Source organism: Peromyscus eremicus, chromosome 8a (assembly GCF_949786415.1).
Source record: "Peromyscus eremicus chromosome 8a, PerEre_H2_v1, whole genome shotgun sequence".
Taxonomy (NCBI): Eukaryota; Metazoa; Chordata; class Mammalia; order Rodentia; family Cricetidae; genus Peromyscus; species Peromyscus eremicus.
The window spans coordinates 85,948,950-85,972,199 of record NC_081423.1 but is presented as its reverse complement, the minus strand read 5'-3'; the positions used below and the strand labels follow the sequence as shown (position 1 = coordinate 85,972,199).

The window sequence follows — 23,250 nt, the reverse complement described above, 5'->3', positions numbered from 1 at the left end:
GGCCTTGCAGCCTCAACAAATAGGCCCGTCAGATTTGCTAGGACCACAGCGCTGCTGGGTTCTCCACAGTGAATCAGCTCCAAGAGGCTCACCACAGCGGAGTTTCCTCTGTTGCCACTACTTGATGTCAGAACCGACATAAATCTTCCTAATTTCAGCCCCCATCATGCTGATATCCACCCAAAAGCCAAGGTCACTGTCACCCAATGTTCTAACTCGATGTCTGGTTTCTTTCTTTTCCTTCCTTCCTTCCTTTCTTTGAAAACTGACACGAAGATTTGACGTTCATTACAAGCTAGATTTTTTTTTTTTTTTTTTTTTTTTTTTTTTTTTTTTTTTTTTTTTTTTTGCTTTATTTGGCCCGATGTTCAAGTCTCCCAACGAGTTTGAAAGCTCATTTGGTTGTATGTCTCCTCCCTAGACTGATGTCACCTCCTGCTTCACTACAAGAATTGGAGTCAAACTTTTATAAAGAAGCAACAGGGAGCTTTGAGGCCCAACACTGGGGAGACTCACGTGTTATCTGATGGAGAGCTGGCATTTACGCGACTAGGGAGGCCAGTCCCTCCTTCCTCTGTGGCTCTACCTCACTCTCCAGACTGCCTGAATTTCTGGCCAGCATTGTCAACATGGCCCTTGGCACCTGCCGATGACCACCAGCCTTGTGTTTAAGACTAGGTGCCCTCTGTATACTATCTTCTGACCAAGAGTTCTCCTAGCCATTGGACATGGATTTCTCTTATTGTTGGAGAAGGACTCACCACCTTCTAAATCCCTGAGCAGAGAAAGCTGAACCCGCCCAGCAGGACCGCCATGACCAGGAGGCTTTGTCGTAGAGCCCAGGCGAGTCGCCCTATTTCCCACGTCCAGCTTGGAGCAGAGCTCACGTGCCCCTGCATCCCTCTCGGGACAGGCAACATCTCCTTGGCTCCCAGAACTCCCATCCCTGTCTCTCCAGGCCCTGGGTCCCGCCCTCTGTCCTGGAGTGGGCGCGACTCCAGGTGAGCACTCACCTGGGGTGGGGCGGGGCCTGCCACTGGCCCCTCCCACAATGAGGCGGGTCGAGCACGGCGAGGCCAATCGGGCGGCGGGGGGGGGCTCGCCGGCCAAGCCGCTCCCTTCCCCGGCGGCATGCGCTCCGCCCCACCCGGGTTTAAAGCCCCACGGGCGGCTGGTGGCGGCGCTGCGAGCGCCCGGTGGCGCGAGGAGATGCGAGAGTGCACCCGCAGTCGGCATCATGCGCCCCGCGCCCGCGCCCGCGCTGGCCCTGGCCGCTCTCTGCCTGCTGGCGCTGCCCGCCGCCGCCGCCGCCGCCACCTACTTCGGGTCAGTGCCCGTCGCATTCCCGCTCTCCGCGTGCCCGGTCCCCGGCTCCAGTCCCTGAGAAGCCCCGAAAACTCAGCCCTTTGCCCAGACAGGACCCCGATCGCCTTGCGTGCGCACTTCGCGCCCCTTTCTCCGCCCCTGGCTCTCTGAGCTCAGACTTCACCTCCCGTTCCCGAATCCAAGTCTCGGTCCGGTCCCCTGCCCTTCCCGGTTCCTCAGCCCAGCGGCTGTCAGACTCCAACCTAAGCCAGGAGCTCTGCTCTCGCCTAGGATCCTGGCCCGACACCCCCGGTACGCCCCGTCCCTGCTGGTCCAAGTGTGGGCTTGGGCTCCCGTGTCCTCTTCGGGTCCTTTCTCTGTGCCCCGTCTGTCCCCATCCTGGGCTCGGTCCCGCCACACTCCTTGCCTGCGATTTCTGTATCCTTCGCTTTCTTTCCGCAGATCTGGGACCTGGACATCTGGTCGGGTGGAGGGATTGGTGGGTAGAAGCGGGGGAGGGTGACGCTGAGAGTTTTGCCGATACAAGGGCACGAGAGATCCCGGGACCGCGGGGCATGTCAGTTGGAGGTATAAAGAACTGTTCTCTGAGGAAAAGCCATCAAATTAAACCCCAAGCTGGAGTGGGGACGTGAATTCTAGAGCTCATGGCAAAAAGAGGGAAAGAGGCCCATTGGGGGTGTGCATGTCTAGAAAAATGATGATAGTTTGTGGTGACACCTGGGGAGTAGGGAAGGATCCCGAGGGAGATTGTTGTAAGGGAAGTAAAATAGCATTTGTCTGCAAATGTCTTCCCTGACCCTGAATTGCAGATACTTGGTGAGGGCTGGGATGGCAGGGATCATGGATTTTAAGATCACCTTCCTGACCTCCACCCAAAGCAGGTTCCAAATACTTAACTTTAAACTTTGCCTTTTTCTGACAGCTTCAGCCCTAGTCAGGCAAGGCTCACAGTGTGAGCACAGCAAGCAAGAGGCCCGAGGCTGCTTTCAGGAAGCCGCCACAGAGGGCATATGAGGGTCTAGGGGCAACCTCGCAGGCTGAACTAAGGGCTGCAGGTTAATTTCCAGGTCACGACCCCTGGCTAAAATGTGCCTGGGTTATAAGCAACAACCTCCCTTGAAAATACGTGGGGAGGGACTGTCAATCCCAACTTTAGTGCAGATCCTAGGTAATGGTGATGACCTGAGAGAACCACTCAGTTGCTGGGGACCCAGTATCTCTTTTTGACCCCCCCCCCCCCAGCATTGGACATAGATTCAGCCGGAAAGAACTTTCCTCTGTGGGCATGGCTGAAGGGAGAGGACACAAGCTCTGAGTTCGGTCTTGCCGCTTTCAAGGCATGGTGACATTGGCTGCCTCACTTAACTACTCTGCTCCTTGGTGTCTGGCCTGTAGAATGTGGGTGACAGTGCCTGACTTAGCATATATAAAGCTCTTTGAAGAGTGGCTAGCATGAAGTAAACATTCAACCAATGGTATTGAGGATGATGGTATAGGAAACCAAGAGGGTTCCAGGTATCCCAGACCCGACAGACTCTGAGCAATAGAGGAGGAAGTGACACCAGACCTTTTCCATGATCCTTTTGTTTCCTTGGGTTTTATGGTTGGAGGATGGAGTGAAGAAGGCCAGATAAGGTGGGAGGAGAGGGGTCCCAGGAGGCCTGGACCACCCTGGCTGGTGTGTTGAAAGGGAATGAATTTGGGGGCACAGGAGCAAGGGACAGCCTTGGAAATAAGAGGGGAGATGGTTAGTTACATCTAGAGCAAGAGTGAGGGGGGTGAGTACTGGAACCCCTCATTGGAAGAGTCGAAAAGGTACACACGAGCCTCATGCTGTCAAATGTTTGAGTCCAGGGAATGGGCAGCACCCATCTGGGGGCAAACTCTCTAGAGACTTAGTTGGACCAGGTTGCCTAGCTTCCCACCAGCATCTCTGATATCAGTCACCCACACTTCAGCGAGACCGTGAAGCAATGTGCTTATCCCTCCTTAGGTCAGTTGCCTTTGAAGTCTCATTTCTAAGTATAACATGAAATACGCTCTTTTATTTCCTGATGAAAGGAAATTCAACGATGAGGAGAGCAGGTGACAGCAATTTTGGTACCAATCTTTTTGGGATCTTTGCAGTCAAAGACTTCAGAGTGAGACGTGACCAACCCCCTGCTTCAAAAGGGTCACATATTATCCCCATTTTTTCAGATCAGGTGTCCCCCTCCCAAGCCACAGGGAGGAAGCAGTGGCTTTTGCTGCCTATAGCCTGATTCAGTGGTGGCAATGGTGACGTAACAAAGCAGAGTGGAAGTCTATAAATCACTTCTGCACAAAACCCTTCTCCCATAGACGCTCAAAGCAATTCCTGGGTAAGTAGAAAACAGCCAGAAAGGTCCAGGGAAGTCACCCGGTGTCACATAGCAAATGAGTGAGGGACAGGATAGAAACCAGGCCCTGCCTCACAGTTAGTTGTTCTTCGTGCTGTATAGGGAACAGCCTCATAAGCTGTCATTGTGTGATGCCCCAGGGGGACAGCTGCTGCAGAGGGTGGGGTTGGAGAGTGGCCTCCCTCTCCTGCTTGGTGAATTCTCTCAGACCCTCTTGGCCATAGTGGGAGAGGCCACACATTCCTTAACAGTGAGACAGGCAGGGTTCCATGAGCCTTCTCACCTGTCAGGTGGGCTCTCCAAGGACAGCAATGGGACAAGAGGTGGCTGACATGCCAAGAACAAGCCTACACTGAGCTCTTAGTGCCTGGTAGGCACCCTGTTGGACCTTCATTGCCTAAGCTGCACACCTACCTGCCTTTAACATAGGCGTTATCATCACTGACAACCCAGAAGTGTCTGCCTGGAGTCACACAGCCATCAGAGAGCCAAGCTGGGATTCAGACCCAGGACTCAAAGTCTTGTGCTTTCACAACCTTTTCTATCTGTCCCTAGAAAAGAAAGGAACTCCACCAGAACAGAGGCTACACACTTGCAAAGGACCACTGATGTCAACTATGTTTTAGAAAGTTTCATCTCCAGGCTTGGGAGATGGCTCATCAGTAAAGCCTTGCAAGAATGAAAGCCTGAGTTCGGATCCCCAGCCTTCATGTAAAAAGGCTACATGTGGTGGCATGTCTGCATGTCTCAGCACTGGAGAGGCTGAGACTGGAGGATCCCCAGGTCTCACTGAGCAGCTAATCTAGCTTAATTGATGAGCTCCAGCTCAATGAAAGACCCTATCTCAAAGACAGCATTCTTAAGGACGATATCCATGGTGGTCCCTCTGGCCTCTGTAAATGCTTACACACAGGAGAGCTCCTGGGGTGACTGCAGCACTGAGCTGGGTGATGGGATGTAGCATGTACAAAGCCCATCATGTAAGCTGTGTGCTTGTCTATCAATCCAGGGTAAGTCACCCCACCATTAGAAACCCCTGAACTTCCAGGTCTGTCAGGGTGGGGAGATGTGAAATCTCCCAGTGTTAAGGACTCTGCATACAAGAGACTTGATCAGAACAACACATCACAGGCATCTCAGAGCCAGGACAAACTTGGCCTCTGAGCTCTGGCCTACTCCCTGGTGTCACAGCACCCTGGGAGAGCCCAACTGGCTGACCAGCAGTGGGCCAGCTCACCAGGCCGTTTCTCTACCTGACTGTTCAGGTGCTGTCCTTGTGGGTCCGTGGAAGAAACAAAACATCACCTGTATTTTTTCCAGGTTCTCATTACATATAATATACTGCATTCATTTTAACAACATTGTCTAGGTCTTTCAAAGGTACACCTTTATAATTCCTTTGAGGTGACCACAATTATACATTTGTAGATAATGTTATTGAGATTTATCTGTGTTGTTGCATATTTCAATAGCACTTTCCTTTTTATTCCTGAGTAGTAGTATTTTTTGTTTTGTTTTGTTTAGTTTTTCAAGACAGGATTTCTCTGTGAAGCCCTGACTGTCCTGGAACTTGCTCTGTAGACCAGGCTGGCCTTGAAATCTCAGAGATCTGCCTGCCTCTGCCTCCTGAGTGCTGGGATTAAAGGCATGCACCACCACTACCTGGCTGCCAAGTAGTGGGCATACCATAAATTTTTATTGATTCCACAATTGATGGACGTTTGAGTTAGTTCTAGTGCTCAGATATTCCCAACAAAGCTGGTGTGAGCATCCTTGAACACCTCTTTTGTGAACATATATTTCCATTTCTCTTTAGTGGCTGTCTGGGGTACTGGATTGTTGGGTCACCTACTATGTATGTGTTTAATTTATAGGGAATGGCCAAACAGTTTCCAACATGGCTATGCCATTTACACAGGAATATCTGAGCATTACAGTTGCTCTATGTGGCTAGCCCTCTTCAGCCTTAATTGTTGCTATTTTATTGGTATCTCATCGTGGCTTTAATTCATATTGTCCTATTGGTGAATGATGTGTTAGACATTTTTTCATATGGTCATTAGAATATCATTTTTGGGGGGTTGTCTTTCTATTAATCAAGTGTAGGTGTTCTTTACATATTTAGGACACAAGTCCTTTGTCAAAAAGTATTGGCAATATTTTACTGTCTTTGGTTTGATACGTCTAAAGAGCAGAAGTTTTAGGTAGGATTAGGGGACCAGGCCTGTGATTCCTGCTCCTCAGGAGGCTAAGGCAGGGGATACACAAGTTCAAGGCCTAATGGAACAACTTAGTGAGACCTTGTCTCAAAAAGAGGACTGGGACATAGCTCAGTGTTAGAGCACTTGCCTGGGATGTGAGAGGCCCTATGTTCAGTCCCCAGTACTGAAAAAGAAAGAGGAGGAGGGGGTAGGGACAGACAGAGCTTTTGAATTTTTTTTTTTAAAAGTTTTATTTATTTATTATGTATACAGCATATGTGACTGTAGGCCAGAAGAGGGCACCAGTTCTCATTACAGATGGTTGTGAGCCACCATGTGGTTGCTAGGAATTGAACTCAGGACCTCTGGAAGAGCAGTCAGTGCTCTTAACCGCTGAGCCATCTCTCTAGCCCAGAGCTTTTGAATTTTAATGACATCCAACACCCTGTCCACTTTTTCTTGTATGCCTTCTCTCCCTATGTTTTCTTCTTGATGCTTCACAAACTCCACTTCTATACTTAAGTCTGTGAACTTGGGTGCATGATGTGAGGTAGAGACCCAGGCATGCCACTTTCCACCTGGATCTTTATAGTAAGTCAGAGACGAAGTACTACAAATTCCTTAACTTTGTCCTTCTTTGCAGAAGTTGTTCTGGCTACTCAGGTCCTTTGTGTTTCCACATACACCTTAGCATCAGCTTGTCAGCATCTACACAAAAGCCTGCTGGGATTTTGATTGTGACTGTACTGAATCTAGAAACCAGTTCACAGATGATCAAGAAGGCTGCTTGGTAAACAATCCTTGTCTGTTTATGCGGGGCTCTGAAGTTGCTCTCAACAATATTTGGTGGCTCCCGGTGTATAGCTCTCTCGAAACATTCTTTATGTGAGGGACAGGGATATGGGGTTGAGATAGGGTCTCAGGAGCCTGGGCTGGCTTCAAACTCACTATATTCCTAAGTCTGTCGTAAAATCCTGATCCTTTGCTCCCCTCCCCGCCCAAGGGCTGCGGTTGCAGCCCTGTAGCACTACACCTGGCGTGGGTCTTACAAATATTTTTAAAGTGTCTTTCCGTGTTCAGATTGCGTTATTTTTTGTTTTAGTTCACCTCCCATACTTTTAGAAATGGAATCAGGTCCTGAGTAAGACAGGGTAAGAGGGTAAAGGGTAAAGGAGATCTTGCAGCTGCGGAGTGATGAATTAAAGGCAGTCTCCCTGATAAGAATCACTGTGTCTGTGGGAAGGACTTTAGGCCACCCGCTCCTGGTTGAGCTGTGATTCCTGAAGACAAGTGCTTTAGGCATGAGCTCTGGGTCAAACCAGTCACCTCAGTGAATGGTGGTAGCTTTTCTCTGAGAGAAGTGGACTGGGGGGAGGGGTGCTGAACAGACATCCTCTTCTGCTGGAATCATCTAAGCATGAGATATTAGTGCCTTTGGGAGTTGGTCTCAGGAAATGTGCCAAATCATCAACCAGGGTTACTCCTATGCTGGTAGCAACCCAAGCAAGATGAAAATGGCCAAGGCTTGGCTCGAGTACATTGGTTCTCAAATTGTGGTCACGACCCCTTTATGGATGAACAGCCCTTCGATAAGGGTCACTTAAGACCATCGGAAACCAAAGATGTTTACATTATAATTCATAAAAGTAGCAACGAAAATAATGTTATGGCTGGGGGTCACTACAACATGAGGAACTGGATTAAAGGGTCACAGCGTTAGGAAGGTTGAGAACCACTGCTCCAATGTAAGAGGAATTGAGTTACCTGGATGTGATGGTGCACACCTTTGCTCTCAGTATCTGGAAGGCAGAAGCAGACAGATCTCTGTGGTTCAAGGCCAATTTGGTCTGCAGAGCTAGTTCCAGGCCAGCCAGGGTTACTGGACTCTGGACCATACAGATCAGAGTTCAAATCCTCCACTGAGACTTACTGAATGACGCAGGACAAGTCAGCCATCTTGACCTTAATACAGAAAATGGGCTAATCTTTCTCTCTCAAGGTTGTTGTGAGGGTTAAGCATTTGCCAAGAACATGGGCAAGGGCCTGGGTTCCATTCCCTTGCAATGCCTACCTTCAGAAGAGCATAGAAAGTATTGAAATGTCACCACACATCTCATACCTTACAGAAAGCATGCAAGACTTCTAGTGGCCTGCCTTAGCACATCCCACTAAGGAGTGGTTTTGGCAATGTCTGTTCCTTCCTATTTACATTGTTCTCCCAACTATCCTATAACTGAGAACAAATTGTCAGTTTCTATGTAAGATGTCATTTAGTCATTGTGATACCCCAGGAGCTTGTTGCTTCTCTGTTACCTTACATAGCCAAGTGGAGAAAGCTTACACAGACCAAGTGCTCTGCCCAAAGTCACACAGCAAGTGGCTAGCTGTGCCAAGATTGAACTCTGTCTAGTTTGTGAGACTCCTGAGTGGCTTCTTTGCCCCTGCCTCCTTCTTCCCGCTCAGCAGGCCTGTCTCCACCCAGCAGCTGGGAGCCTCTGATTCCTTCACTGTCTCTTACTTCCATATATGCAGCACAGTGTGTCCTCAACTCTAGTTATCCGAGTTTTCCTGTGCTCACTTCTCTAGCTTTCTCAGGCTCCCTGTGGCCAGAGGTCTTGGGGTGCTGTTGTTAGCTGGGTCCTGTCCTTACAGCCTTTGATGTCAGCCCTGTCCTGTAGTGAATGTTTAGGTGGATGGTGCTGATTTTTTTCTTGCTGGCCTTCCCCTTCCCGTGTGCCCCCTCTATACCCATTGCAAGTGCTCTTTTGCAGATCTCTGGCTTCTCGCACTTCACTCAGGCTTGTAAGATTCCCTGACCCCTCTCTGTCAGCATGGGACATGAAGAAGAGCAGCCTGGAATCGGCCACTCTGGGCGTTTCATGGGCAGTGTGGATGAGCTGGAGGAGGATGAGAACTTAGGTCAGGTGGTTGCTTCCATCTGGGACTCCTCATTAGAGAGAAGACTGAAGGGAGGATGGGAGCTGAAGGAGCCAGGACAGACTTCAGCCAGCACATTCTGGTCAGTGCAGGAAAGCTCTGGAGGCTGGAGGGAGGGCACGATCAGAGGGTCTGCTTTGCCATCACAATAGCTTCCAGGCCAGGTAGAGTTTGCAGTTCAAAATGCCTCTGAGCTGAGAGAGGTCATCTGGTGTTCTTGCCCCCAAAGAGCACAGCACGTAGAGATAGACACTTGGTTAATTTTCATAGGGAACATTGATAGGTTGGGATAAATAAAGACCATAACACTCTTTGGTCTGAACTCTGGGTGGGTCAGTTCATCCCAATTGTGTCAAAGTCCTGGGGTTCACTGAGCCTTCTGGAGTTTGGGTTACTGATAAAGGTTTGTGAACCCATGGTACCATGTCACCATGAGAGGTTGTGCAAGCTGCCTTAAAGAAAGACATGGGCCAGTTTCTCAGCTGGCCCTCAGCAGGTTTCAAAGGGAGATTAAGCATATCTCAACCCAAGACCTGAAGTTCAGAGGGACCTGGCCCAGCTCTCTGCACTTGGGGTCTGAGTGTCTAGAGCCAGATGGCCCTGAAGTCTGGTGTTGGGAAGAGGGTGCAGAAATAATCAGGGTCGGGGCAGGGAGGGTACGGCCACAGACAGGCTCCCGCAGAGCCGTGCCCCTTCCCAATGTCTGCCCTAAAGGTTTGCATGTTTGGAGATGGTGGTCCTGCAGCCTGTGAGCAAGACTGTGGGGGAAGCCATCAGAGTGAGTCCTGGGGAGGCTGAGGGTGAGCATGGACTACACTGAGCAACAGGGGCTGATGTAGCTATCAAGTGTCTGAGGAACATCTATCCTGGGGGAATGGCGAGCTAGGGATAGCCACTAAGGTTCCAAGGAATCATGCCAGCCCCCACCAAGGAGTTCACCTATGACTTGGAGAAACTACGCAGCCAGCCATGTAGAACCAAAGGCACTATATGCGTGAAGGTGGTAAAAGACAAAGATGGAGGACGGGCCTGTCAAACAAGGACTTCCTGGAGGAGGCCTGGGTGCCACACAGCGCCCCAGAGTCACCTTTTCCTCTTCCTGCATTCTTGAATCATGTGTTCTCAAAAGCAGCGGCTAGAAAAGTTTCTAGGGGATATGAGGGCTTTGAACCCAGGAAAAGACCTTGCAGGCAGGAGAGACAGCATGAAAAGGGGTGTGGTAGCCGGGCGGTGGTGGCGCACGCCTTTAATCCCACCACTCGGGAGGCAGAGCCAGGCGGATCTCTGTGAGTTCGAGGCCAGCCTGGGCTACCAAGTGAGTTCCAGGAAAGGCGCAAAGCTACACAGAGAAACCCTGTCTCGAAAAACCAAAAAAAAAAAAAAAAAAAAAAAAAAAAAAAAAAAAAAGGAAGAAAAGGGGTGTGGAGGTTGGACTGAGATAGGCCTGGCAGGAAAATGGGAAGAGCCTATCCTGGCCCGGCCCAAGGGGAGCAGCCCTCTGCTTCAGCCCTGGATGGAGTCAGTACAGGCCTACAGGCCAAGGTAGGAAACTGTTGGGGTTCTGCTCCACTCCCAAGAGAGCATCTTGGACTCCCCCAACTCTCTGGGCTTCCCTGGGCTACTCTTGCTCTGCTTGGGTATTTAGGGTTAGCTATCTGGCCTGGAGTGGGGAGCCCCTCCTCCCCCTGGAGAAGAGGGAAGAGAGCAGTGGCCGTAGCCTCTCAGGCCCACAGGAGGAAAGTGTCAACTCTACCTGAGCCCTTGCCAACAGACGGCAGACTCTTGTGGACCCATAAGTGAGCACATGCAGGCCTGGATCTCCCCAGCCTGAGCATGTGGGAAGAGGGTACCAGCCGGAGTCAGGGAACACTCTGGAGCCTGCCAGGCTAGTGAGCTGGTCAACATGTCCTAGCTGAGCCACTCAGCCTAGGATCCAGGATCCCACAGTTAGGGTAGAGCTGGGGGAAGGGAATGCACTCCTTGCCCTCCACCCCTGCACAGCACCCACCCTGTGTGTCCCAGAGTTACATGGGCCTGTGAACCCGAGAAGCTGGGGGAGCTTGTCTTCAGAGCTAGGCTAAAGACTGAGTTTATTGCTCTCCCCCGACCCTCTCTCTTTCTCTCTCCTTCCTTCTCTTCCTCTTCCTCTCTTTCTCTCCCCCTTTCATCTTCTCTCTCTCTCTCTCTTTCTCCAAAATTTAGTTCTTAAGCACTGGTGTTACACTCTCACACTTTAGTATAAAAAGGCAGGCCACTTCTGCTAAAGCCTTATTCTGATTTGCAGCTGAAGAGACTGAATTTCAGGCTAGGAAAATTGTCTTTTAAATGGAGGGTCCTCCTCTCCCTAATCAAGGTCCCATTCCCCGGTCTTCCCAGCTACCCAGGAGGCTCGGGGAAGGCACTGAGAGGCCTCCTTCCTGAACATCCAGAACCTTGTGTTTTGTGTCCCCAGCACCTCAGGCACTGGCCACAACAACGGCTCGTTTTGCTTGCTAGAAACCTTATGACTAGGCAGAAACTTCCAGGAAATGTGGAGCATATCCTACACCTGCCATGGTCACCCTGGATGACAAATATTATATGAATTCCATGGGCATCAGACCCTCCTTCCCCATCAGATTCTGCAATATTCCCAGGAATCACCTGGGCAAAACCTTTGGTCCAGATGAGAAGGCATCTCCTGACATGTCATGGTCCCAGAGATGTCAGTCTGTGCCCAGCCAAAGCCCTGGGAGATGCTTGTAATTCCAGATGTTCAGAGCCCAAGAATCCCTCTGCCCAGGACTGGCTTTGGGGACCCTCTGTGGCCACTCTGCCACCTGAGCGATGCCTGCCAGGAACAAAGGTCTCTCTTCACAGCTTCCATCTGTGCAGAGGGAGGGGCAGGGTGTGGGAGTGTTTCCTCTGCAGATGTTGAACCAGCGGCTCTAAATCAGGAGACTGTTGAGATGTAAAATGCTATCTGTATGGCTAGCTGCCACTGCCCTACTCAGCTCACAGCCTGTCTGTGCAGGAAGTGTAGAGGCAAAGCCCACAGCTGGGCCAGGCTCTTTCCTCTCTGAAGAGGGACCAGAGTGGGGCACTGGATCGGCATGAGTTCCAGGTAGGAGGTTGTGGCCAGCTCCATTCCCTAGGATTACGCTTCTGGGCTATGAGGTTAAAGTTATGGAGGGAGCAGGGAGTGGAGCCAGGGAGAGTCATAGCAAGCGGTCCTGTGCCTGTGGGTGGGCCCTCCATGAAGGATGCTTGGTGAATGAAGGAATGAGACATCATGGGAGGGAAGGCCAGAAAGAGCTGTGACACTAGGCTTCGAAGTACAGACGTCTTCATGAGGGAATCTGCAAGCTGACCCAGGAGCCTCAGAAAAAGGTGTCCAAAGATGAAGATGCCCAAGAGGGCATGACAAAGCTGGAGTGAGAAGCCTGAGGGAGCTGTTGGAAACTCTCTCTTAAGAGGGGCTGGCCAGTGTCCAGGCATGTACTGCCCCCACAGAGCTGCCCCCTGCTGGAGAGAGGAGAGAGAAGGGGGGGATAATGTGTGTGCAGGTGTGGGAGTGTACTCACGGGTGTGGGAGTGTACATACAGGTGTGGGAGTGTACACATGGGTGAGGGAGTGTGCTGAGGCTCAGACAGGGCCAGGACGGGGACCCAAGGTGCTCAAGCTGGAAGCACAAAGGGGGCATTGACCATGCAAACGGCCCTACAGCGGAAGCCGTTATCAAGAGCATCTAATGGGCTCTGCAGGGCCGAGGAGACCAAGGCCCCAGGCAGCTCAGGCTTTCCTGCTTCTCAGCAGCAGCCTGCACTTGGCATGGGCCCTGGTACCAGGCTCAACTCCTCGTCCCTCCAACCAAGAGTTCAGATGCCCTGGCATTAATCTAACACTATGGGTACCACCTGCCTCTCCCCATCCCACCCAGCCACCCACAGCCTTGGACAGCCTCTACTGGAACCCACAGATCATCTGGAGCAGAAACAGCTGGAAGAACAGCTGTCTTCCCTAGGCTGGAATGTTCCGGCCTCCCTCTCCAGCTGGCAAGATGAACCTGGCCAAGGCCAGGCTGTCACACAGACAGAGAGCTCCTCAGCTACTTTTTGTTCTTCAGGCAGCCAGGCTGATTCAAAACTTTCTTCTTTTTCTGGCTCCTCAGGCTGTTAGAGAGTTTAGATGACTCTTTAGTCCAACCAAGTTCCCTCTAGGTTGTGAGCTTCTTGAAGGCAGGATCATGTCCTTATATCCATCACCATTTACACAGTTGGTGCTTCAGAACAAAACACTTAACCTGGAGCTTACTGTGTGCAGGGGACCATTCTAGGAATTCCCCAAACATTAGCTGGCATGATCTCATCAACAATCCTGAGAGACAGAGACTGCTACTGTCTTCATCTCGTAGACCAGGTACCCAGAGGCACAGGGCCTTGCCAGGGTGTATACTTGTGTATGAAATGGCATGAGTCCAGGGATGACATCATTGAGGTCACCTCTGAATGAGAGGAAAGCCTGGGACCAGACTACTCAAGGCAGAATGGTTTGGGGGACATGAGGTCTTGAGGTTCTCCACACCGGAGTACTGGTTAGTGTTCCACTTCTTTTGGGGGGTGTTGAGCGGCCCCTAGGGTTCATCAGTAGCTTTCTATTCCTTCCTGAAGGGACATCATGACGGGGCAGCTTTAACCAGACCTGTGGATGGGACAGGTGTAAAAGGGGAGGGACAGGAAGGGCCAGCAGTGGACAGAGGAGACTTGGGAATAGGAATGGTTCGTCTTGCCTGAGAGTGAAAGCCGAGAATGTCTCATCCTGTGGGCTTCTTATCTATCACCAGCTGAGTGCGAGGGACCGTGGACCCAGGCTGTGACCCAGGGGACACAGCACACTGGTGATGAAGAGAAGGAAGCAGCTCACCTCAGTTGTTGTTTCGTAAGGAAAAAAAGAGGTCAGGAATCGGGGTGGTGGCAGGAGACAGAGTGGGGAGTCTCATTGGGCCAGAGCACAGATTTTGGTCCCAGTGGCTCAGGGGTGTGGAGTCAAGCAGAAATCCTAAGGAACTGCTGTCCCCACTGTCCTAAAGGCTACTTAGCCAGCTCATAAGCTCCACCTCCTCTGTCATCTCGATCCTGGTCACGGGTGACATTGTGACCTGTGTGTGAGTTTCTGGTTGTCACAGAGCAGTGTCGTCCTTACAAACCCTCAAGTCTCTGTTTCTTCGGTTCTCCGTTTCACTCCCAAGTGTCTCAACTAACATGTGGTTTATTGGAAGGTGGGGTCCTTGAACCCAGGGTGCCAGATACCATACCAGCTGGCCACTGAAAAGGCTGTAATCTGCAATGCTCAAGATCCTTATGAGCTGGAAAAACTTTCCACATCTGATGTATTTATCTAATTATTCTTTATCAATTAAAAAAAACAGGGAGTCACATATTGAGGTAAGAACCTATATGATCAGAGAAGCAATGGAGAAGCCACCAATGACCTCCTCTCTCTTCTGTTCTTCCATCCAAAAGGCTGAGAACCTCTCTCAGCCACGCCTTACCACTTCCTGTCTCCTATCTGTCCTCCAAAACCTCTGTGGTTAATTTTGGTCATCTAGTGGCTAGCCCCGCCCTCTGACTCAAAGCAAACTTGATTGTCAGAATGCTATCAAAATATCACACAACACACATCAGGTGCGATGGGACAGGTGAGCAGAGGAGACCTTACTAGCCCTGGTAAGGAAATAGCCAAGCTGTTCCGCATTGGCTGTGGTGGTGCTATTTCTTCAAAGATACTGTTTTCCAAACTGCAACATGGGAAGCATATAAAAGCGACACCGAGCCAGGCGGTGGTGGCGCACGCCTTTAATCCCAGCACTCAGAGGCAGAGCCAGGCGGATCTCTGTTAGTTCGAGGCCAGCCTGGGCTACAGAGCGAGATCTAGGACAGGCACCATAACTACAGAGAAACCCTGTCTTAAAAGAAAAGAAAAGGAAAAAAAAAAAAAAAAAAAAAGAAACAGTCTTTAGCCAGGCGGTGGTGGCGCACGCCTTTAATCCCAGCACTCGGGAGGCAGAGCCAGGCAGATCTTCGTGAGTTCGAGGCCAGCCTGGGCTACAGAGTGAGTTCCAGGAAAGGTGCAATGCTACACAGAGAAACCCTGTCTCGAAAAACAAAAACAAAAACAAAAACAAAAACAAAAAAAGATTTACAAAGGCGACACTGAGTCCTAGGAGACCTCCTAGGGCTTGTGAGAACCCCATGAAAATGCTGGGGAACCTTTTCTGAAAGCAGCTCTGGGTAGACTGGGGCCCAGGGAGGCCCGAGGCCTCTGTGTGCTTGGCTGCCTTTCCTGACCATTAATCGCTACTAAGTGTCATTACCACTAATAAAATTAACGGACTTTATACTGGACTTCTGCAGCCATCAATCTCAGGGCCCATTACATGAAATTAGAGAGGCAGGTGCCTGCTGATGAGTGGGAGAGCGTTTGCGGAGCCACAGCCGCAGCCTGGAGAATTCTGTTACTCTGCAGCCAGGCCCGACATGTGCTAACAAAGGCCAACGACCTTAGGGAGACTGAGCAACTCCCAGCCATGACTCTACAGTGTAAGCGTGTCAGGCAAGAGCAGGGCGAGCCGTGGGAAGACTCTGGGACCTAGGCCGGAAGTATCCCCTGCATCCTCCCTTGCTCTCTCCTCTGCTAGTCCCAAAGCGTTGGGTTCCTTCTTCTCCCTCCTCGGCTCAGCTTCCTCTGTTTCTTTTCTGGGTCTCGGGCCCAGCCATGCAAGGAGAGAAAGGAAGAGAAATCAAGAGCGTGCTCTCATTATCCAAATTCTAAATTCCCAGGGAAAAGATTGGCTGGTTTAGATAGGGTCACCAATTCATCACTGATCCAATTGTTAGACCAGAGCAGCTGAGTTCCAGGCCAGCCTGGTCATGTGAAATACAGTTATGGACAGGGACCATATGGCAACCATGGTAGAAAGAATGAGTGGCAGAAAACCCAATCACATGTTCGTGGTACTTTGAAGTCCTCAGTAATAGGTACTCAAAAACTGACATGTGTATATTTATATGTACCACAACCATATAATGAATGCAATATTTTAATGCATGATATACTATAGCATATAATATATAATATAGTCATAATGGTAAAATAATATCTATTCTTTTAATTAGTTTTTTTTAGTATTGAGAGTCAAACCTAACTCATGCTAGGTAAGCACTCTACCACTGAGCTGAGCTACATACCAGTCTTGTAACTTACTCTGTAGTTTAGGATGACTAATGTGGACCATGCCCAGATTAAAAATGTTTTTGCTCACGGTGGTGGTAGCACATGCCTTTAATCCCAGCACTTGGGAGACAGAGGTGAGTGGATCTCTGAGTTCAAGGCCAGCCTGGTCTATAGAGTGAGAGCGAGTTCTTGGACAGCCAGAGCTATACACAGAAAACCTGTCTTGGGGAAAAAAAAAAAACAAAAAAACCCAGAGCTAAATTCAGGCAAGAACCCTATCAACTGGGCTACATCCCCAGACCTAACTAACTCTTTCTTTCTGTGTGTGTGTGTGTGTGTGTGTGTGTGTGTGTGTATGGGCAGATGGGTACTACAGTGTGTACACGGAGGTCAGAAGACAACCCTGGGCTGTGGTCTTCGCCCCCACTGTGTTTGAGCCAGGGTCTCTTGGTTATTTGCTGCTATGTGTGCCATGCTAACTGGCTATAACTGTCTCCTGCCTTCACCTCCCACCTCACTGTAAGGAACACTGGGGTTACAGACGCGTGCTACCATGCCTGCCTTCACATGGGTTCAAGAGACTTGAACTCAGGTCCTCACGCTTCCATGGCAAACACCTTTACTTACTGAATCACTTTCCCAGCCCTACTGTATTTTTTTTTAATGAATATGAATCAGGTTTTAAAGGATGTTTAGCCACATTGGCCAAAATGCCCATCATTACCATTTTTTTCTCTAGTGTGTCAATCTGCATCTACAGGGGAAGTCCTAGTTTCTGAAACAGGAATTGTGTGAGCCAGTTATCCCTCACACCAGCCCTGGGTGTGAAGGAGAGAAACTCTAGGAGGCTACATGAGCTGTGTTCCCAGTAGCCCTGGAGCTGCCCTCCAACACTGGAAACCATTTAAGGTGGGGCCTCGCCAGCAGGACCTGACCTCAGGCTCTGCTCCTTGCTTGCCCAGGGTCAAGCTCCAAGGGTTTCCTGCCAGGCTGCAGGGAGGGGTCTGGGTATAGGCCTGATGGACTGGAAACTTACCCATTTGCCCCCTGATTAATGTTTAACGGGCCCCTGCCCTCACCGTGTCTGGGAGGGGAGCCGGGTCCAGGCTGGGCTTGAGGGCGCCGATAGCATCTGTCTGTGCTCAATGTTTCGGAGATATGCTCCACGCCGGGTTGGGCACACCTGATAGACTTGGAATCTACAGGGGCACCTGGGACCTCGCCAGGACCCCCACCTTCCAATGAGGCTTCCTATTTCTCAGGCAAACAGAGAGGCTATGGCACCTAGCCAAATGTCCTGACTGAGGCAGGCGACTCAAACCGTAGAGCCGTGCCCTCGACTCTGTGGGATAAGGGCCTCTCTGGCCCCTCCGGGTTTGGCCCCAGGACTTAGTAGCATGTGAGCAAAGGTGGCAAGTGCCACATCCAGGTGGGTATGTTGACAGTCCCCATCTGGTCCCGCCTTGGCTCTTTTACCCTGGCTGAAAGCCTGCCGTTTCGAGAAGGGAGCTGCTTTCTCTAGCTCGGGTCTGACAAGGATGTCTCTTCCATCCACATGGGGTGCACCAGGGTGGGGGACAACAAACATCTATCACTGTCACAGGGAGGTTCAGGGAGAAGGAACGGTTCTAATTCTGGACCACGTTGCCACTAACCTGCCATGCCTGCCATCTGAACCACTTGTCACCTCCACACAAAGCCGCCGATACCTGGCAGGGCAAAGGGAGACACTGGCGACTTAGAATATAAGGCATCTTGCAGGAGGAGAGAAGGAACTGCCGGCCAGCAGGAAGGCAAGACTGCCTGGCCAGCCTGTGCTTTCTCTGCAATCCCCACAGCACCTCTGGGAGGCGAGGGTGTTAGTGTTCGTGATGCCAAGGAGGGAGCCAAAGCTTCAAGGTTGTGGTTAGGACTTGGCAGGGTTATGGTTAGAATTTGGCAGCCTTATTATAGGATCGATGGCTTTGGATATAGATCACGAAGTCTGGGATTTGAGACTCCCTCCCTCCCTCCTCCCTCCCTCCCTCCCTCCCCTGTCTCTTTCCATCCCTCTGTTCCTCCTCCTCCTCCTTCCTTTTTCCCAAGCTTCTATTTGTACCAGGCACCAAATAGCCAGATGGTTGATGATCTACCTGGGATCCGGGAAACAAGCTAGACTGCCATGGGCTTACTTGGGCAGCAATAGAACACAAGGGAGAGAGGGATCCAGGGACCTTGGCTGGCTGTTTAGTCTGTACCTCCTGTGCTTAACCCTGGTAGCAAGGTGGCACTCCCCTCCAGGAAGTGACCAATGCTACATATAACATCTCCCACACTTGCCTGAGCACAACAACTGCTCAGGGGATGTGGCAAAAGTACAGATTGCCAGGCCCTGCTCCGGAGCTATAGAAACTCAATGCAGGCCTTGGAAATGTGTGTTTGTCTGAAACAGATCTTGCTGTGTAGCCCAGGCTGGCCCTGAACTCACAGCATTCTCTTGCCTTAGACCCCACCAAGTGTAAAGATCGCAGACACGTGCCACCACACTCAGCCTGGCTCTGTATTTCTAGGCACTCAGGATGACTTTCCCAATTGGGCAAGTTGGCAAACTAGGATAGATAAGAACAGACTAGAATCCGGAGAACTTGGGTTTGGGGTTCTACACCAATCCTTGCTATGTAAGTACCTTGGTCTTCTCCTCTGTAAGATGGGGGCACAACCCCTATGAGACTGGCCTGCCATCCGTGGGGGTAAAAATGTGAAGACAACCTCTCGCCGTCCCTGTGGGATGAGCTTTGGCCCTCCACAGGCAGGAACTCCAAGCTTACCATCTCCCTTCTCACGCTCTCCAGCCTGACAGGGCGTGATGTGCTGACACCCTTCCCGGGCCTGGGCACAGCGGCAGCCCCGGCCCAGGCTGGTGCCCACCTGAAGCAGTGTGATCTGCTGAAGCTGTCCCGGAGGCAGAAGCAGCTCTGCAGGAGGGAGCCTGGCCTGGCTGAGACCCTGAGGGACGCGGCACACCTGGGGCTGCTGGAATGCCAGTTCCAGTTCAGGCAGGAGCGCTGGAACTGCAGCCTGGAGGGGAGGACCGGCCTGCTCCAGAGAGGTGGGGAGGATGGCAGGGAGGACGTTGAGGGAGGAGGAGGACAAGGAAAGCCAGCATGAAGGGGGGGAGGGAGCGAGGGAGGGAGGGAGGGAGGAAGAGGGCTGGCGGGAGGTTGTGGGTGGTGAGGAGGTTATGCCCAGGCCTCATTGTGCTGACTACCCAAGCACAGTCCCAAGTGAGAAGAGACCTGGGGTGTTAGTAAGGTCTGTTGAAGGCTCGTGGTTTGGGGAGACAGAGAACCAAAGATAACACAAGAGAGAAAAGGACAAAGCACTCCTGGAAGAGATTCACAGAGGAGGTGGGTGGCCCCAACCACCTACTAAGTGATCCAAATGTGCAAGTCAGGCGGATTCCTTTGTCCACAAATTCATCTGTCACCATTCATCACATCTGTTGATGCGTCATTCTCTCCTTCCCTTCCCACCTGACTCCTCCTTCTTCCTCATCCTTCTCCTGTCCCGTCCATCTGCTGAGCATCCGCAGAGGCTCACAGTGAGCTAGGCACTATGCAAGGGGCCAGAGGCACAGGCTGAATGTGACCCAGTTGCCCTTGGAAAGTGCACCTTCTAGAAAGAGAAAATGGGCCATAGCTTGACTTCATTGCCATGTGGAAGGGACATAGGCACTTTTATGGTTGTTGTTATTCCTTTTGGGAGACTAGGTCTCTGTAGCCCAGGCTGCCCTGGAACTCCCTATGTGAATTGTTTCGAATGCTCAGCAGTCATCCTGTCTCAGCCGCCCAAGTTCTGGAACTGTAGGTGTGAGCCACTCACCTCGCTTGGCTCTCCAGTGGGGAATTGTTATAGAAGTGTCCAGCCCCTCTCTAGGCCAGCTGCTCTCTATCGCAGGGAGGGTCGGGGACAGAGCTAGTGGCCTGCTTCTCTTTCTTCTCAGCTGTCACCAGTGCCCCAGATACCCTGAGAGCAGAGGACTCGGGGAGGCCTGGTTGGGTCACCACCTTCCAGTAGTGTGAGCACAGCGGTTGTCCCCAGTGTGGGGTTGATGTCAGGCAGGACCCCCAAGACCATTCTGTCTTTGGGTCCCCTACAGACGGTGGCAGAGGACATTTGAGAAACATGAGACAGCTTAGAACTCCATAGAAACAGGTTGTCCAACTTGTCGCATAAGCTCTTGAAGTCGAGATGACTGTTTAGCTTTAGCTCAGTCCTGCCCATGTGCCCAGGCCACTTTTTGCATAAGTTACTGAGATTAGCAGCCCTATCCTGCTGCCCTCTGAGAACTGGGCACATGCTTCGGGGTAAATCTGGAGGCGTTTAAGGGGCAGCTTTCGGGCTAAGTCGGAGGGACAGGCAATGGGAAGGCCTTACACAGCCGTGACCTTAGGCTCACTCTCCCCCACCCTACCCACGGTCCACCCCACATGCCTCCTACCTTCAAAGGGCTGCAGATGGCTTCTGAGCTCCCTCTCCTCCCGCACAGGCTTCAAGGAGACAGCCTTCCTGTATGCGGTGTCTGCAGCTGCCCTCACGCATGCGCTGGCCCGGGCCTGCAGTGCTGGGCGCATGGAGCGCTGCACCTGCGATGATTCTCCGGGCCTGGAGAGCCGGCAGGCCTGGCAGTGGGGCGTGTGTGGTGACAACCTCAAGTACAGCACCAAGTTCCTAAGCAACTTCCTGGGGCCCAAGAGAGGAAGCAAGGACCTGCGAGCCCGAGCTGACGCCCACAACACCCATGTGGGCATCAAGGTGAGTGGATACCCTCCCTACTGCCCAAAGTGCCACGCCAGGCAGGGTGCAGAGGCAGAGAGCAAGATCCATGGCAGGCCAGCGTCCTGCCCTCAACACACGGATGTCCCAGGGTGAACTTCGGATCCCCTTCAGTGAACCTTCTCTGCACATTACTGGGCACTGGGGCACAGACTCCCAGACATCAGTACAGTGGAGCCAGGCTTGGCTTCATGCCTTGATAAAGCAGGAAAGGAGTGTTTGGAAAGAAGTCTCCATTCCAACAAAGCCAGCATCATTTGATGACTTCAATATGACAACCACGGGGCCTCCTCCATTTTGTAAGTAGAAGAGAGAGGAGGCCCGGAGAGGGGAGGGGCTTAGCTGAGGTCACATGGCCATGACAGAACTGAGAGTAATAAGCCTCTAGGTCTACTGGAGTGAGGAGGCAGGGAGGGACCAGAACTTCAGTTCTATCAGGAAACCGGACTGCCGTGTGCAGCCGTGCTCTGGGCTGAGATCTGACCTATACTGCCTTCGCACTGCCTGGAGGAAGGAAAACTTCTTCCCCGTATGCACGAAGGTACCTTGAGGGTCTCAGGTCATTGTGACCCTGATCCTGTTTGTCACCTTCACATGAGCCTTCCTGCCTCCTCGTTCTGTTGACACTCCTTGGCAGAACTGGCATGTGAGACAGACTCAGACCACTGACAGACCTCCGCTCTGCCCTTCTCCGCAGGCTGTGAAGAGTGGTCTGAGAACAACCTGTAAGTGCCACGGCGTGTCGGGCTCCTGTGCCGTGCGTACCTGTTGGAAACAGCTGTCCCCATTTCGTGAGACCGGCCAGGTGCTGAAGCTACGCTACGACACCGCCGTCAAGGTATCCAGTGCCACCAATGAGGCTTTGGGCCGTCTGGAGCTATGGGCGCCTGCTAAGCCAGGTGGGCCCGCTAAGGGCCTGGCACCTCGTCCCGGGGACCTTGTCTACATGGAAGACTCTCCCAGCTTCTGCCGGCCCAGCAAGTACTCCCCAGGCACGGCGGGCAGGGTGTGTTCTCGGGACGCAAGCTGCAGCAGCCTCTGCTGCGGGCGAGGCTACGACACCCAGAGCCGCATGGTGGCTTTCTCCTGCCACTGCCAGGTGCAGTGGTGCTGCTATGTGGAGTGCCAGCAGTGCGCGCAGCAGGAGCTTGTGTACACCTGCAAGCGCTAGGCCTCCACCAGCTGAGACGCTGGCACTGCCGGGGCTCCCACCGCGCAGGACTCCGGCAAGCACTTACCTGCCGATGTACACGCCACGCAGCACGAGGGGGTGCCACTCATCTCTCTTCCCCAACGGATCGTTGGCCCGCCTTCTGCCTTCCTCCCCACTCAGCAGAGAGAAACAAAGCCCTGCCTCTGAGTCCCAGGATCACCAATCTGGTTGAGGACTTGTGGCAGCAAACAGACTGAGGAGAAGAGAGGGAAATATATGAGGGTCAGGGTAGGGCAGGAACGATGCTATGCCGGAAGAGAGAAAGAAACACCTTCCTGTCTCAAGGCCAACAAACGCTGGGAGGATATGGGAAGAGGAAGGCAGAACCAGCTAGAGTGCGTGCATGTGTGCGTGCATGCAGCATCCAACTGAGCATGGCCAATTTGTGTGGCCCCACTCTGATGGCAGAGAGCTCTGGGTACCACATGCCTGTCCTGCTTTTGGGGGGGGGGGTACTTTGCGCACTGGAGACTGTTCAGAATGTTTATTGGGAGCAAGGAGAGCTTTTTAGGCATGGGTGGATCAGGCCACAGAGCCCATGCCCTGAAGTCTCGTGTCCTGGCACTCAAGGCTTCCTCTTTGACTCCTTGTCTTGAGAGCTGAGTCCCCCCCAGCCACTCAGCTCTGCTCAGCGAGACCCCTAATGCACATAAGAAGGGTGCAGGAGCCGGTCTCCACGGTGGGACTCGGATAATGCAGCTAGGGTTGAGTGGGGGAGACAGTGGCCCCTTTTCTTTTCCTTGGTGGCCATAGGAACCTTTAATTACAGCCCAGAGGAGGAGAGGCAGTGTCCTGATGCCTGGAAGAGAGACGGTATTGTAACACCACCCTGGAGTGTGTTTTGCCAATTCCCTGTGACCAGGGTCTCCCTGAGCTGCGAGGCCCCCATACGTGTTAGCAACACAGAACAGTTGGCTCATGAGCCACATGTCTGCTTACTTCCCAGCTCTCTGGATGCTTATGCAGGCTTTTGCCCTGGCTAAGTCTTTGCTAAGCCTGCCTCCTCAGTGGTCTCATTCCTTTACTAATGGCCCCTTCACTTGGGCTCCTACCAGAGGAACAGAATGACTGCTGATGGATCAAGTGACCATTTTTAATGTCCCCCACCGAGGCCCCCTGTGAAGGAGGAGAAACCAGTGCACAGGTACAGGCCTATACAGATGCACA

General features: G+C 51.9%; 1 protein-coding gene across 1 annotated transcript; it reads left to right on the top strand.

Annotated features, from left to right (window-relative positions):
- The first annotated feature begins 1,051 nt into the window (after window positions 1-1,051).
- Wnt9b (Wnt family member 9B) lies at window positions 1,052-22,041 on the top strand. The gene is made up of 6 exons (XM_059270734.1): window positions 1,052-1,326; window positions 1,415-1,617; window positions 1,768-1,893; window positions 18,844-19,143; window positions 20,584-20,849; window positions 21,568-22,041. Exons 1-6 carry the CDS (start codon window positions 1,052-1,054, stop codon window positions 22,039-22,041), a joined length of 1,644 nt encoding a protein of 547 aa, XP_059126717.1.
- Window positions 22,042-23,250: the final 1,209 nt, after the last annotated feature.

Excerpts from the sequence above, each read along its gene's own strand:
- Wnt9b (XM_059270734.1), top strand. The coding sequence starts at position 1,052 with ATGAGGCGGGTCGAGCACGGCGAGGCCAATCGGGCGGCGGGGGGGGGC. Across the intron at positions 1,327-1,414 it reads GCCGCCGCCACCTACTTCGG|ACAGGACCCCGATCGCCTTG; the intron begins GTCAGTGCCCGT and ends CCCTTTGCCCAG. Across the intron at positions 1,618-1,767 it reads ATCCTGGCCCGACACCCCCG|ATCTGGGACCTGGACATCTG; the intron begins GTACGCCCCGTC and ends TTCTTTCCGCAG.